At 44.5% G+C, this 17,119-nt stretch overlaps 1 protein-coding gene across 1 annotated transcript in view; it reads left to right on the top strand.

Moving 5' to 3' along the window:
* LOC128299096 (AP-1 complex subunit gamma-1-like) overlaps window positions 1-17,119 on the top strand; it is a 39,321-nt gene that overhangs the window by 8,446 nt on the left and 13,756 nt on the right. Inside the window, exon 4 of the mRNA XM_053034958.1 lies at window positions 5,868-5,979. Coding sequence (XP_052890918.1) covers window positions 5,868-5,979 — 112 coding nt within the window. The remainder of the gene's footprint in view (window positions 1-5,867; window positions 5,980-17,119) is intronic.

Genomic DNA, 17,119 nt, shown 5'->3' with positions numbered 1-17,119 from the left:
GTTTGTACCGCGCTCATACGTGGCCATGTATCGAATTAAGTCATACCTTGGCTGCTTCTTGTGCGATTACTTCCATTGAAGCTGCTCTCTGTTTGGGTGTGTTTCGGGCGGAGCATCGGCTAATGGATGAAGGTTGATGTGAGGCTTGCTCATCTATGCGAGCTAATTTGTCATAACCATCGCACCATCCTCGGTCAACTGTTTGTGCTGAGCGATGGGTTTGAGACTGAGCGTTCCTCTAATGATGACGTATGTAATTAATGAAGATAATAACGAAACCTATCGTAGGCATATTTTGGGTCCTTTTGCTGTGCCAATCGGCAATCGGCAGCCCATCCCGTTGATTTCAGCTGTTCTGATTTCAGCTTATACGTGTGAGGATACAGCTGACTGGTTTGCATCAATTTGTGTTGTGTTTTATTTGTTTTTATCATTTATTTTCATTAACTCCGACATCGGAAAGGAAAATACGTTTTGCGAACAACACCGGTAGAGTATATCACGGGGCCTGATTGTTACTGCACAGTTGTTCTGGCTTAACGTGGATGGAAATCATGGAACAGGAATGGAGTTTAATCTTGCTTGGTATACCGAGCAGATTATCGGGTGGAGTGTAATGTCGAAAGGAGGTAATAGTAGCAGTATTGTGATGGCGAAGTTTGTGCCGTTTGATTGATTCTGGTGGCCTGTCCAAATGTTTATTTCTCGCTGTTGTATTACGAACGTGCACCGAAAGGGAAGTAAACAATGAGAGAATTGGTGTTGGAAAAACATTATTCTACCGTCACAATAGACCCCTGGTTGGAATTATTGATTCGGGCATGACGAATGTAATGCATTTTCAACTTGCCGAAAAGGGTGCATTTCCAAGAACTCACTTGAGCTTAATCCTTGAAGCTGAAATCACATTTTAGGCTTTATTCATTTGCTTTCGCACAAATAACACCATTGATTATGTGTTATAAGCCGAGCTTTTCGCTGAGCGTTTGAATTCTTGAAGCGCACTGATGATCCCTTATGCGTATATTCTACATTCATCTTCCCAATATCCGGATAACTGGTGTATCCTTTACCGGAGTTCTACGAAAGGCAAGCTATAATCCTGCAATTCAAATAGCTTCCAGTTCTCAGCATGCACTGTGCATGGTTTGCCAAGCGGATTGTAATAAGGTAACTTCCTGCAGAGCTAGATGGCGCTAGATAAATTTGACGACGAAATTGGATACCGTTCAGCCGAGGGAGTACGACCACTTTTACGAGATTCGTTCCATCCACTAACGAGCATCATTTTTCGTGAAACCCTTACGGTGCAGTAAGCTCATCATCGATCATGTGCCCAACCGGCATGACTATTTGCAACGCATTATTGACGGGACGGGTTTACTGTGTGCTATTCTTGGTCAAGTTTCACTGCTTGCCCGTACGCCATTTCACGCTATTCAGTAGACGAGCGGAGGAGGGAAAATTGAACATTGTACAAAAGCACAGATTGACAATATGCGGAATACAATTGACCTGTCCGATTGACCTAGACCGGCAGCAGGTAAAGCGAGCACTCGCAGATACACGCAACCGCACCCAGAGCATAGCAAAGCTCATAAATTAATATGCAAATTTGACTGACATCCCATTAATTGCCACCGCCCGGTTATAACCGTGCCCGGGCGTGATTCCGGTGACTGGGTCGATACCGATCATTATGCCACCTTCCACCAGCGGAGTGGCATAAAGGTGGGGAGTTATGAAAATTAAATACCCACAAATTGGCCCCCAAATGTTTAACGCCTGATTTGCACAGTAAACTTTCAAGAGAGATTTAATCATACGCTTTCTACTTTTTGCTGGATGCTAGTGACATTCGCGAAAAACGAATTTTATTTAAAGCATTCGCCGCTGTATGCAAATTCTGTAGTAAACCTGAAGATGAAGTTGAAGTTTGCTATTTGTGTGTAACGAATCTAAGGTCGAATGTCGCCGAAGGAATGGCATTTTCCAATTTTCCCACACCGAACCAAGTTGCCCACTTAATCCCGACGACATTGCAATGCTTTTCAGCCCTGGATTGATTCCGTGAAAACCGATTGGAAACGGAATGTTTGCTGCAGCAAATGAATCAAATTGCTCTGAAGCTCGATGGAAGGGGGTGGTAAGAAATCGGAGTGCCGTGCCCGGATAATCTTCTTCGCCGTATTCACGAACCAACAGTCCGCAAATAAGCGAGATTGAATGTTGCCTACATGACGTCAAAAACGGTAATTTCTCGTGCGAGGAACAAGACAAATGGAATTTTCACACATTTCTGCACAAGTAAGACTTTTGAATAGATAACTGCTGCGTTTCCCTGAATGCATGTTTTACAAACGAATTTATAACTCATCACTGTCTACCCACCCACCGTTTGATATCGGTCGACGAGCGTCTTGCATCGTGACGATAATTTACACGTATATATACGCTTTGCATAATTATTTGATACGCGTCGCACAGCAGTCGTCAAATAGAAAACTGAATTTCAATTAGTTCACCTGTAGCCGTAGAAATGTCCCGGCAAGTTAAAGTAAAAACCAAAATAAAGAAACCCCGCTTTAAAAGAACAACCCCCGGCAGCCGGGCGCAAAAACACGGCTTCAACCCCTTTTTCCATGCACGGTGATAAAACCTGTTTGCTCAGCTGATAACGCTCAGCTGAAGACGAAGGCGGTCTAAATTTCCCTTGTTCATTCCGTGGTTTTTCGGTTGCTGCTACACGGCAAACAGAACCGGAACGCTTGGCCAAGTTTTGTTGTTCGGGTGTTCATCGTATCACTGTGTGCCAAATGCCTTCATTATGGGAAGTTTTAAAGTATTTTTTTATTAGTGTTAAATATTTGTTGGGAGTTTTAGATCTGTTTGTGTGGGTTTTGAATGGAGTGGGCAAGTTCGTAATTTATAACTTATATATTAGTTAGTTATTAATTAAAAAAAACCAGACAGATTAATAACTCAAGTGGTATGCTCGCCAGTAAACTGAGTTACACAAAATGGCCAATCCGCAGTCGTTTCTCCAAAACTTCGATTGACTTGAAATGTTTCAAATTTTGTTTATTTATTTCTATTAATATATTTTAATTTGTTAAACTATTTATTTATCAATTACATGATTCATTTGTATCATAATTGATAATAATGTTGATTTAATCACAGAGCTGGAAGTGGCACACCAAACTAATATTGAACGAATATTTTCCGACCGTGCGCAATGTTCGGGAAAGCCCATAGTGGATCGATCGGTTCATCCGATTCATCCACCTTCCTTATCACCATGGCTTCGGTTTGTTTGGGCCGCTTTTCCGACGGAACCGTCCGGCCACAGAACAGCTGCTCACTTGTCGAGCAAGTTCGTCGCGCGCACACGGGCAGTTCGAAAGTCAGTCTAGCGAAAAACGTGCTACCGACAGGACTACCTTTTCGGTCATTCCGGTGTGTGGCCCATTTGCCAAATCTTGCCTCGGTGTCCGACGGTTCGGTTTGCTGCGCGTGTTATCTACCGTTCAGCCGAAGGGGTTGCGTTATCTGTCTCCTCACAAGGTGGCTGATTTGCTGCTATCTCGCAGTGGAGTGTTTTATTTTCTTTTGCGTTGTCCAGCGGTTGTGTAAATTTCAACACGCAGTGGTGATTCAGCACGGTTTGGGGAAGAAAAAAAAGCGCAAAACAGCAAAAAGAAAAAGCCTTCCATGCGGCCACGTTTCCACGGCACACTTTCGGCAAGTGCAATTTTATGTAAATTGCGCGAAAATCGCGAAGGAAGGACACCAGCGGAGTGGGGGAGTGTTTGTTCGCTTCGTAAGGCGCATGGAAATTAGCTACCAAAAACCAATTTAAAGTGGAATAATTACAGCTCCACCGTGTTGTGTGGGGACAAAACCCCCATGCAGGGCCAGTGTAGCTGGCGGAATGTGGGTTAGTTTCTTATCGTGGTCCTTTCCGGCCTTCAAGGGTTGCATTGTTGCAGAATGTGTCGGAGACGAAGGTGAAACGAAGAAAAATATCATATTCGTGTTAGAATGTTCTTTTGTGCGAAAGGAATCCCGCTGGCGGGGACACAAACTCTTGGCCCCTTTTTGTGGTGGATGGTTACAAATTCCTGCCGGAGAGGTAAGCGTGTGGCATTCCAAAGAGATTTTACACCGGTGAATGGCGGCGCACCTCTTTCCGGGCGACTGTTCCTTGTTAATCCCCGCGAACAATCGTTTCATCTTCGTAACTTCACGCCTCAACGGGAATGTGTTTTGTTGTTTTGTTGTGCTTGGTTTCGGTACAAGTGTTTATGCGAGGTAGCATAAATTCTGCCTTGCTGGCTCACCATTTTCCACCACCATGGTGGCGTCGAGAGGAAGGATCGTACCTGCTTAACCTTGCCGCTTCCTGAGGAAAGCGCTTCCGGATATACAGCTGAATTAATTCTGCTTTATTTTATTTATGCATTCAAGTATTGTATACTGTGCGCTTACATTCACCGAACGAATTCCGAAAAGCCCTTGAGTAGCAGGAAGCAACCCGGCGAAATCAGGCGCTGATCCTCTTACCGGAGCGTCATTCGTGTGTAAGGATTTTACAGCGTGAAACAAACAATCTTCCATCTCGGAACCGCGACTCGCGATTACATTTGTGTCGACGAAGAACTTCAACGACAACCCACCGCGCAGAGCTATAAAGAATAATTTGCCTGCAGGTTGTGGCCGGTGTATAGTTGGATTCGATTACCCACACGAAGCCGGTGTTTACTGACGCCAGTAATATCAACGTGGCTTACCGAGAGTGTGTTTATTAAGGGGAGTTGGATGGTTGGTGAGTTATCGGAGGTCGCCTAACAACGAGGTTGGTGCGGTCCAACACAACCCATGGATAGTACAGAGAGAGAAAGAAAGAAAAAGAAAGAGCGCAGACTTGACCCGAGGGTTTGTGGTGCTGTCACTAGTGCCACTTTACCTTCCCGGCACGGTAAGCCAACCCCAAAAAGGACAAAGGATCCCTCCGCCCACGCAGATCGGTTACTTTACGCGTCTTTCACGAAGGTAAAGCGCGCTTCCGTTGTCGGGAACTGTGCGCTTGAGTGACTTTTCGTTACGTTTGCTTTGACACGTAAAAGTAACTGCAACCGGCGGGTACCACGCCACTTCAGCTCTGCTGTGTGAGGTCATCAGGCACCCGTAGCTGGTAGTGCTCCACGTGTGCCTGAGTGCTTGTTTTGAAACGCTTTCCTTTTGCTCCAGTATCCCCCCATTCTTCATCAATGGTGTGATGAAAATCTCAAAAGAAAACTTCTCCCACAGTGTGTTCCCCTCTCCGGTGGCACGATGTTGTAGTCCTTGCCCTGCAACTTCCCCGAGCATGCAATGGTGAAAGCGGTTAAAATTTAATTAAGAGGGTGTTTATATGAATAAAAAAGCGTCCATCTCAGGGCATTGCAAGTCTACCGGCAATCCGTTTGAGGGAGGATTTTGTAAGCGATGAAGGAAAAATGAAAATTGCAAACAAACGCACCCACCCTGAGAGCTTCTTCGTGTGGTGTGTTTTCTGCTGTTCACACGAACACCTTTAGTAATATTGCCGATCTTGCTGCTGTGTTCTCTGTTTGTAATGGTTTTTTGTTTGCTTTACCGGCTACTTCATCAGCGTAAGGAAAGTGTATCGCCGAAGCGCTGAAGTGCAGTGGAAAACTCAAACGCTGAGCTGAGTGAGTGAAAAGCGACAAAAAACGTGCCAGTGTGGGGCGGTGTTTTTGGGTGGAAAATTTGCTTGTAACATAAATTCAGTAGTGTATATTAAGAAAAACACTCACACACATACATAATAGTGCAGTGTTTTTTTTCGGCAAAAACGAAAGGTTCGATCGCCGTTTTTCATCATTCTCGGCTGCCATCGCAAGACGTCATCAACAACATGTACCCGTATTATGAGACCGACTGGAGCATTCTACCGCCGGAGCACAATCGAAGGTACGTACCCATACGACCGATGCGAAACCGACGGTGTGACGGTGACCCTAATGATGGGTACATTGGGGGAGGGGACACACGAGAAAGTGAACATGTCGCGCGTGTAGTGCACGGGAGGACCGTACGCCGAAGGAAAAACTTTCGGTGACCGGTGAGACTGGTGGGAAAAGTTTTCCACTAGCGTTTTGTTTCATATGTGTGAGCGTGTGTATGGATGTGTTTTGCAGAGGGGTTTTTTTTTTCAACTTCCGTGCCTTATTGTATTATCTCATGCTTTCTCTCTCTCTCTCTCTCCCTTTCGCTCATCACCGGCACGGTCGACGAAGATGCGGTATATGCGCTTGTTGACCTTTTTGCCTGTTGACCTACACAACTGGAAAATCGTTTTTTTTGTTGGTGTTTTTGTGCCCCATTCGGATTCGCTAGTCACTTCCTCCCATATCCAATATCCGTCACGTTCACTTCCTGCGGCACAGTGTATTAGCCCGGTTTGTTCTTTCGTTCCTGCTGGGGATGGGGCTTTGGCTGCACGCCTGGCGCTGCACGTGGATCCATTGCTAAGGGATTGCAGAAAGGGTTTTTTTTAAATATGAAAAGTGCTTCTCAACGAAAATGTTCCTACCGTGGCACCAAACACTGGGTCGCACAGCACAGAGAGTCACGGCCACGGTGCGATCGAACGTTGGTTGCGAATGGTGCATTCGGCTGGTGCACCGTTGCGGTTCAATATTTTATTAGACACTTAGAGGGAAGCGTACAACGCGTACACGCTAGACGCATAAGGGACGAAACCTCTCGAAAGCCGATTGCCCGCCGTGTAGTGTTGGTGAAGCTGTTGAAAAATGCAACAGTCGATTCGCTTTTTCAAGCCGTTTTTCGTAACATAAGGCTATGGGGACACACACGGATGGCTGACTTTCCCATCGACGTGTAACGAGTTTAAGAAACGTTATTTGTGATTCTCTGTTACATTGATTCGTTCGAACTCAATTTTTGTTTCTAGAATATTCTAAACGTTGGAGGAAATGCAGGACTTTTTTTTTTAATATTTCAAAATTTTATCCTTTGACCTCACACAGAACAATCTCACCGCTGTGTAACACTTTAAACTAATTCTGCGGAATAGGTGGCCAGATCTTGATGTATAAAAGGATGTGAAATGCAAGTTTAAGTATAATTTTCTAACTAAAAACAGAATTTGATGAAATATCAGAACAGAATAATTGATGAATTGAATAATTTGCTAGCGTTCAATAAGATCAGATTGATTCGATTGATGTTTAATTGTATAACAAACCTGAGTTGACAAAATATTCGCCCTGTTTTGCTGACAAATTGTTCCTTCTGTACTGAGTAACTAACTAACTTCCCCCCAATCCCAACAGTTCCCAACGACCATCGATTACCGACAATCGTGAAACAATGCACGATAACAACATTACAATTAAATGCATCACCTCCGTCAAAGGTTTACAAATAGTTTTATCGAAGCAATCAATAACACTGTCAGTATTGTTTGAGCAAACTTTCTTCCGTGTGGGAACATATTCCCCGATGGGTCAGATGTTCGGAGGCATCAAGAGGATCGCTTTCTTGTCTACTTTGCTCGTCTCCTGCTTCGTATCATTTTCACTTTCTTCATTTCTATTCGATTGTGGTTATTTCTTCTACCGCCTTGTCCAACTCCTCCACTCGGCAAAAGTTACAGCAAACTCTGGGCAGCAGCAAAATGTGGGGCTAACTTTGAATCCAGGGTTGATTTGATTGAACTGGAGACACACGCTCCGGGTGTACTTCCCGGAATATTTCACTTCCCGGATGTTTCATCAATCGCAACCAGATCGATTCAGTTCCTACGTTCCCGGTCGGCAGGTGCGTCCCTGTGTGTACGTGTGCTTGTTCGACTTTCAGTAGTCAATTCGTTCTTGGGAGTAGGTAGTAGGTTGGGAGATCCAGCGAAAACAACTTCCAACAACTTTGCTACGAATGCCTATTCGGGCATGATGTGTTTTTCGTTGCTCTTTTGCCTCACTGAATGCTTCATTTCGCACCGCTTCGCTGTTCCGATTTGTGGTTTACTTTTAAAGTCTTTAACTGTGTATTGGGACGAAAGTGTTTTCTTCTTCTTCCACGATGTATTTTTGTTGTTGTTGTTGTTGGGCAATAAAAACACGCTAGCAACTCAACGCGCCGCGGCTCACCGAAGAAAATGTGCCCCGGGGAACAAATGTTGACGGAAATTGTTTGCGTATTTTCCGTGTTCACTCTTCACCGAACCCACCGCGAGATGGTGGGGATTCTGTCCACGAAGCGCAGAACTCTAAAGCTGGTTTGACGGGTGGATCCATCAAATGGAATGTATTCGCTTCGGTCGAAACTCGCGAAATCCTTCGGCTCAGCCATTGAGTGGTTGATATTGATGGGCCACTTGGTGTGCGATTGGTAGAAGAAATATTAATAGCGCTACGAAAAAAAGGGAGCAACATAAGTCGCCAAGATAGACAGAAAATATGCGACTATATTTGTAGGTTTTTATTGATTTCTACCATTTCGCTGGTCAAAAGGTATTTTGCCATGGGTCATAAGAATAAACTTTTCCTGCTCCCCTGTCCCTGTGCTAACGTAATCTATTCTGGTGGAAACGATGTAGTAAATTTGGTCGCATTTGCTTGTTGTTGAAAGTTGAAGGGAGAAAGCTGAAAACGGAAGAATTCGGGAGGAAGATGTTTTGAAACAAAATAAGTCCCCGTAAAGAACATTTACTTATCTCGCATTGGTTCGAAGTGTTGTCTCAACTAACTTATTATCCTCTCTTGAGAAGTATATCCTCAACAGCAACCTCCATCAGTGGTGTTTGGTATTTAGTTTCTTGCTTGAGTGTTGTAAACTTAGACAAACTTTATGTACACCCAAATTAAAATTAGACGTTAATCTCTATGATTGCATTAACCCATCCGTTAGGATCGTGGGTTTAAAACGATTTGCTACTACGAACTTCAAGCCCCAAAAACTTCACATGTAACTAAACACACAACTTGTCTTATTCAATTTGAATTAATTTTGGCCCAACTTAAGCTAGCGTTACGTTCCAACGAAGGCTTCCTTTCCGATCCTCTACTCCCATAAGTTCAGTTCTCACCTGAGATGAGAGCTCGTAAAATGTAACAACTATTTTCAAACTGCCTCCAGATGTTAAAAGCTCGTTAGCGAAAGCTAGCGAAACTTTCCCAGTACATGTAGCGAATGCTTTCTTTCATTTGATAGCGCAACGTCCAAATGGCGCATTATCGTCAGGCTAGAATGGAAATGCTAATTGCAGCCATTCACCTACAATGTTCTAATGCTCACTTTTCGTGTTCTGCCTAATTATGAGCCGTGGCATACTCTTTTCGAGGGAAAATTTTCCACCGTTTTCCTAAGTGCGACCGTTTAGTCTAAAGTTCTATATACCTATAGGAGCCATCTCAACCACCTCTCGGTGGATCACATTATTGGCCGTGCTCCCTTTAAACAATCACCATCTCCACAAGCTCTATTAAATTCGTAGTGGCCCATCTCTGGATCGATATCAGTATCAACCTGCCAAACACGGTAAAGGTCCTGCCGCTACAACGTTTTTCATTTCCGATTTGCGATCGAATGACATGCCGCGAGAAAGCAATGATGGAACGTATTCCTCCCTGCTTTTCGCCTGCACTTGATTTGAAAGTCAAAATGTAGCTTCTTACCAGGTCGTTTACCGTCCTGATGGTCGTTTTGCCAAACGGTGGCAAGAATGTTTGCCGAATCGATCGTGTGCCATCGTATGCCGAATTCAATCACGCCAGTAAACGAGATGAATTTTTTAAATAAAATTCCGTCCCATATACCGCCGCCACCGACGTCTGGCGAGCGTTGAGTGAGCGATTTGTAATGTACACCGCACTCGAAGAGATTTGATGCAAAATCGACATGGCTCTGGCCGTATCCAATGCCTTCATCCATTGTGACACGACAGCTAAAGGCACTTATCGGGCTTACCGGGAAGTAATCGTGTCAGTTTGAACGATGACAATAAGATGCCACCCGAGGGAAATATGATCGACAAATACAAATGTAGGATCATCTCAAATTGCTGCAAAGTAAACCATGATCGACCAAATGTTCGATTGAGCTCATATTAAGCTCAGTTAACAGTTGACTATATTTTCATTGTTTTAAGCCGTGTGTGTAGTGTAGTTAAGAGAAATAGAATTTTCATATTTCTTGAGGATAAGATGTTTGTTCCTATCTCTTGCCTGGATTTGGTGTTAGTTTGTCATGTTATCGTACATGTTCGCGCCTATCGCTAGTATCAATTTATTGGTCAAATAGATGTACCAATAATGCACGGTTCGTTCGATTAGCTGTCCACAGAAAAAGAAGATAAATTCCTTCCCATCGTCATTGCACGCTCCAGCTGGCATGAAACAATACATGGCCAATCTTTTCCAGCTGATTAGGTTACATTTAATGGTACGGCGTGCTATCCATCTCGCCCCCAGTTAACTGCGTTATCTGCGTTGTGCAGCACAAAACGAACCCAATTCAAACGATAGCTGTGATAGTGATTGACCTCTCGAAGTTCGGCGTGTTCGGAGAAAGCGAAAGAGCACAAGAAAACCATCAAAGTGGATACGGTCCAATGAGAAGGATTAAGGAGGTCACATCCCCCGCTGTGTTCCGGACTTTGGTTTTCTCGCTCCGCATCGCTGTTTTCTCCGAATACTGAAACAATATTAACATCGACACCCTCTGCTATCGGTGAATGGAATATGGGTTGAAAGATGAGCAAAACCTCGCTGGCCACAGGCACTCCACAGGCACGCGGATGGTAGGGGGAAAACTTCCCGGAACACCCCCATCATTGGGAGGCAATTCAACAGGACAAATAGAAAAACGACGCCCCAATATTGACACGATTTCCACCCGTACCCGAACGCGCTGACCAGTTCTTTTGCTGGCCGTAGGAAACTTTCTGTTTGCCAACGAAATTAGAGCACGTGCAATTTTTCCATCCGATTATCTTCCGATTGCCGAAGCATCCAAGTGACACAGGACGCGTTGTACCGCCGGGAGTTTGCCATGTGGAACTGTTTGATTTTCCAACTCCAAACCAAGGAAGGACACCGTCAGATGGTTCGAACCTTGGCCAACATAATTTATAACCAAATCCTTTCCGATTCAATTGTTTTAATCCGTTCAAAGTTGTCTGGCGTCATCGGACGGTTGTTCTTCTGCCGGACGTCGCAAGTTCCCAGACTTCGCAGAAACACATGTGTCACACGCTGCGTAACTCAAACGCAAAGCCGACAGCCTGCCAGGGCGGTGAATGACAATCCCTGACAACGTCTGCCTGATTCCGTGCTTTGAAACATAATTAATCGTTTGTTTTAGCCCGCCAGCACTCTCGTCGGCAAACAGAACACGAGCACCACAAACATATGGGCTGGCAGTGGACATTTCCCACATAATTTCCGCCCGTTTGCGTGCCTCTCCTCGCTCCCCGAAAGGCACTTTATGCGGACGAGGAAAAACACAATTCCGGTTGAAGTGTGTCCCCAAAAGCGGTTTATTTCGTTGCCCGGTTAAAGATCACACCGAGAGTAGAATCGGTCCGAAGACACAGGAAAAATTGAACGTGGAACGGAACCGGTTCAATGGTCACATGAAATATTAACCAAAAACCTCACCGGTGTGTGTGTGTGTGTGTGTGTGTCGGATGTCTCTTGGGTTGGGGTCCATTAGGAGTTTTGCACGGGGCAGAAGTTGATTGCAGGGAAGATTCGCTTTTGACTTACCGAAAACCCCAACCCAATCGGTGGAACGAGAGTCCCCCACTCTGTGACGACAGCGTTCGGAACGTTGTGAAGAAAACCCAAATGAGCTTCTCGGTGTTCGGGCTCGCAGGAACCATTAACGAAGAGTGTTCGAAGGTTGCACACACCGAAGACGCACACGGAAGACGTTTGGAGCGTGAAAGCCAGCAACTAACCGTGTGCCGGTGGTTAATGATCGTACGCGAAAATCCCATCACCATCACAAGGCGAAACCGGTGTGTCGGTTCCGGTGCAAAGATTGCCGGGGCGAGAAAATGCTCAGCTAAGTGTTGGTGAAGAACACACTCACACACACACATACACACTGTGACGTCAATAGGGCATTGGGAGGGAGAACGGGATAAAAACCTTGGAGAATTCTAGGCAACTATGTAAAAGTAAATTATTAAAAATCATTTGAATTCTAAAGCAAAGGTTTCATTACTGGCACCGTTTGTCATCATCTGGCACAAGCCAGATAATCCTGACTGTACAACAGCAAGCACGAGCTTAGTCGCCTTATTTGCTATTTGCTCAACACGAGAACGTGTTCATTCGCTTTCAACACTAACATCGCCATTTCAACCCCGTTTGCCCGTGCCGTCTTAATTAGCTCCGTGTTGGAACTAATGCAAAGAAACCACAACTAACAAACCGAGTCTCTGTCGCTAAAATGCCGTCAGGTGTCATGCGGTGACACTGCACGGAGGTGTACCGGGAAATTGCCAACGGGCGTGACGAAAGTTCGTTTGCGGTTACCGAACCCGTATCGTCGGACGGGTGATCTTTGGTTGATTGAACTTAACGCCAGGAGCAAATGAATCGGAGCGCACACCGGGACAGTGCTCCGATCGATGGCAGGATGGAACCCTTTTGTGGGTTTTTATATGGTACAACAGTGCGTAATTGTCACTTTGAACAGGTGTCGGTTACTCGGTTACTGTGATTGATTGTAATGTAAACTGCATCACCCTCGTGAAAGTAATTTTATTAAAAGTTCTCATGTACATTATCGTTCAAGTGGACGGGCATGGTTCTGGAATCTACTGTCTGTTTTTGTTTTTCTCACTACTACCTGGTGGAGGTTTTGATAGGGCCATTTTCTTGGCTCAGTTTACCGTCCGGATGGAATTTGATAGCGGTCCTGTCGTGTTTAGAGTAAATAACCGGGCGCCTCCATTCCAAGTAGCAACACTATCTAATGCGATCGTGTCACTGCTCCCAAAAATTCTCATTTAATCCGTTTTTCCTTATCACGAAAGTGGGTTTACATCTTGTTTGAAAATCTTTCTGCCACCCAGGATCCAAAAAACGAGGTCCAACAATACACTAATCCACCGCTGATACGTAACTAAATTACACCATCAAAAACCCTCTTGCTTTGCTAATATTAAAAAGGGGTCTTCCAGTTTGGCCAAAGTTTTACGATGCCGTACTTTTGTGGCAATAAAAAAACCCAACGCCTCCCGCCCCCCCACACCCACACACACATATACACCGCGCCAAAACAAAATGAGCAATCGCCAAGAAAATGGGCAAAGATCGTGCACTGTTTTTTTTTTGCGCTTAATCTCAGGCGGCTCCATTGCAAGTGTAATAGGGATACAGGGCAGAGCGCAACCCAATTCCCAGAACTGATTTTATGTTTGCGGTGCCTGATTTGGGAAATCGAGCCATAAAAAGGAAAGCAAACCACACCGCACAAGCTTTTGCGCCCCGGGTGCGGGAAGAAAATTTGTTTCCTCCCTGGTGCTGGTGATGATTCGCTTTAAAAATAGAACGAATGGTTAATGAGCTTTCCTTGAGCGATTTTTTGCCATTTTGCCCCCTCCAGAACGATCGTAATACCGTCATCAGTTACAGATCCGCCGACCCCGCGTTCGAGTGCGGGTTCCCGTATTTCCCCTGGTGCAGTCATTTACGGTGCCGGAGTTGTACGGGGTAGGTACAACTTCAACTAATGTATTTCATGCCATTAGTATTCGCTTCAGCAAATGTATTTTCAACGTTAAACAACGATTTATCGAATGGACAAAGCGGTGCCGAATGCAGCGGTACCGTTGTTTGCCATTTTGCTATTCCACATCCGGGTCATAGGGTTAGTTTTGCCGTCCCCGCATCGCCCTTCCGAGTGGGGAACATTTTGATCAACCTGTGATTTATGCATAATTTCTTCCGATGTGTTTCTTTCACTAGCCGTTCCGTCCGTTTGGCGAAAAAATATGGAAGGATTGAGAAAGGAACCGGAAAATGCTGAAAACGAATGCCGGAACCATCATTGTTCGCATACGGTCCGATGCCGCCCGTGCCCTTGAATGGTCGATTTGCTGTATCCGGACGGTAGAATATCCCGTGTAAAATCCACGACCTACGGCGAGACGTAGGCGAATTTTTCGGTGTGTAATAAATTTCTATGACCTTCCTTTACTTACTTTCCGGACCGTACGGGACCGGCTCGCATATACCGAAAAATACTGAAGAGCCGTCCGTTTTCATCGTTTGCTGCTTTGACCTCTTGTTACGCTAAACCGTATCACACTCCATCATGAAACTAGTCGGCGCCCTATTGCGAGCGAGGAAGGGAAATAGCACGGATTCGGTTATTTCCTTACGTTCCGTACCGGTAAACGTGCCGTATTTTATTTTTATGCCAACATTAACACTTCACTTTACGGTAAATACCATTGGAACTGATGGAACCGAGGAACCGTGGCCCATCCTTTCGGTGATGGATGTACCGCCACAGGGAAAGGACAGCTTGGTCAGCTCGTAAACGATTTGTCAACGCGATTACAGTTCGCCATCGGACGAGGAAATCGCGCACAATGACAACAACCATCTGACGAGTGTATTCGATGGAATAAACCCTCGAGGTGCAAGATTAACCACAATCCGAGGGCCGATAAAATGAGTACGCACGCACGCGAAAAAAAGCGCAGCTTTTGGTTTTGTTTTTTTGGAAACCCTTAAAATTCCCATTCGACTTAATTCCAAACTCGCACAAAGCGCTCGTTTTAGAGGAAAAGGACACGAGATTATTAATGCCAAAGGATTAACAGAACATGGGCTCTCGGAATCTCGTTTAGAATTAATTACTTTTTTTGCAGCTTCTGGTGCGGAGCCACTGAGTAAACGTGGATAAAGGGACCGTTTGCGTGTTTCAAATTCCATTGTACTTGATTTGTCTTTTAATATGTAATGAGCCATTTTTTGTACGTGTTTGACTACGTTAAATTTTATTGTATTAATTCTTTACTGTTGTGGGTGTATACTTACATTAAATGGGGCAATTGATCCGGGTGAAAATATGCGAAAGTATGCATAATAATACTCAAATAAAAAAGCTTTTTTTTAGTTTTAATAACCATGTCCAACAATGTTATTTATCTCCAAAAGTTTAATTTGATTTCTCGATTTAAAACTAATGACCATATAATAATGGTGCTTACTGTAGAAACGTAATGTGTAGGTGCTATTTGAAAAAAATTGTAAAAATTCCATGAAACAAATAGCAGTTCTACATTGTTAGCTAGTATAACTAATTCGATTTGATATAACTTTATACTTCATTTTTGTTGTCAGGAGCTGAAGTTATTCGTATTGTTTTTAAAACTTGCCTAATCTGTCTTTTTTGTATTTTATTTATCTTTCGTGTTGTCCGGGTCTTCAAAAGTGCCGAAATGTGGCTGAATAATCCTTTACCAGCGGATACTTTTGGTGGTGACACCCGTTATAATTCGCCTTTTTTCCTTTTGGAGGAGGTATCTTACAATCTTATCTTGCACCGAACACACAACCATGCTCAAACCAACAACACACGGCGCTGTATGATGGGATGACAGTGGAAGATTATTACTTTTCCCTGAGGTTCGTTTTTTTATTGCTTTGTTTTAGTCTTCAACTTTTGGTTGCATCTTTCCACCAAAAGGGCACACGGCAACATCCATTCCACGGTACCGCACGAGCCGTGCGGGAAGCTGTGCAACTGGTGCAGTGAGATGACATTTATGTTCCGAGAGCATACAGTCACAGTCGAGAATCCCACAAGCTCATCGAGATACTCTCGATACGGCGAAAGTTTGTGTATGTTCTCGCTGTGCTCCAGCACAGCAGGAAAGTTACAAACACTGCGTATTGTGTTGCACACCACCGTCAAGCGTACTGCCCGGCAAGACACGGTGTATCTTATCAACAGATAAGAATGCTTGACGTTCAATCCTACGGAGTACGGGGGAAGTGTGCGTGTGCGAACGATGAGTGTTGCAAGCGAAGCATAAAACTTGTTCCACCATCGACTCATCGTACTTTGGGTTTGGTTGAAAGCGTGTTTTTTTTTGTAAATGGTATGTCTCCGTTGCTTGCAAACTGCTTCACTGCTGTGCTTTCACTGTACTTAGTACGTTAGTCATCCTCACCTCAACCAAACTAACATCAATTTTATCGACATCGATTCCACCTCGGTGGCTGTTGTCGTCCAACACTTTCCACTCGATGGGCTTGGGTTAATGTGTGCATAATCGATACGAACGGTTAGTTTTTTCCACTCAGCAGGCACTGAAAGCTCCCGGAGAAGATGTTATGTACGGTTTAACACTTTGTTGTACCACCGTCAATCTGCTTTGAAATTCTCATCTCGAAGCGCCTGCCTACGCCAACGATTACTGCGCACACCGGATCGACCACCCAGGCAGGTAGGCAGGTTGATCGGCCTACGATAAGACAAATTTAAATGTTTCCCGCAAACGTGTGGAATTTGGAGGAAAATGTGGAAGGAAAAGAGGAATTCCAACCTCATGAGCATGACGAATTGGAACGGTACAAATAATCCTTCGTGCTTTGCTCGTTTCGGTTCGCCTGTTAGCATATCGTGATAATCACGAAATGGAAATTTTGGACCACGAACGCCTCACAAACACTTGAACGAGGTGTGCGTAAAGTGGAAGTGGCTGAAAATCGTATATTTTCCCAGGAGAACGTTCGTCCTCGTACACAGCGGAAAAGAAATGGAGATGAATTTCGCGGAACGAGAGCGTCGGGATTTTCCATCGAAGGTAGGAAAGTTTGGGGAAACGAAAGGGAAAACAAGCAGCAAGACATATTTTGTCTATGTAAACACATGAACACTGTTTTTCAAATAGGATTTCGTGAAATTGATTGAATTATCGATTAGTAGAATGATTCGTTGTACCATTTGGAAATGCTCCACCAAAAGGCCGCAATTCGTACTTTTTATTTATACAAACTAAACGAACGAGATTGTCTTGTCATCTACGTTGGGTTGCTGAGAATGCTTATAACAGCAA

Source organism: Anopheles moucheti, chromosome 2 (assembly GCF_943734755.1).
Source record: "Anopheles moucheti chromosome 2, idAnoMoucSN_F20_07, whole genome shotgun sequence".
NCBI classification, from domain to species: Eukaryota; Metazoa; Arthropoda; class Insecta; order Diptera; family Culicidae; genus Anopheles; species Anopheles moucheti.
Note: the sequence above shows the minus strand (reverse complement) of the source record. Positions and strands in the feature narration are given on the sequence as shown.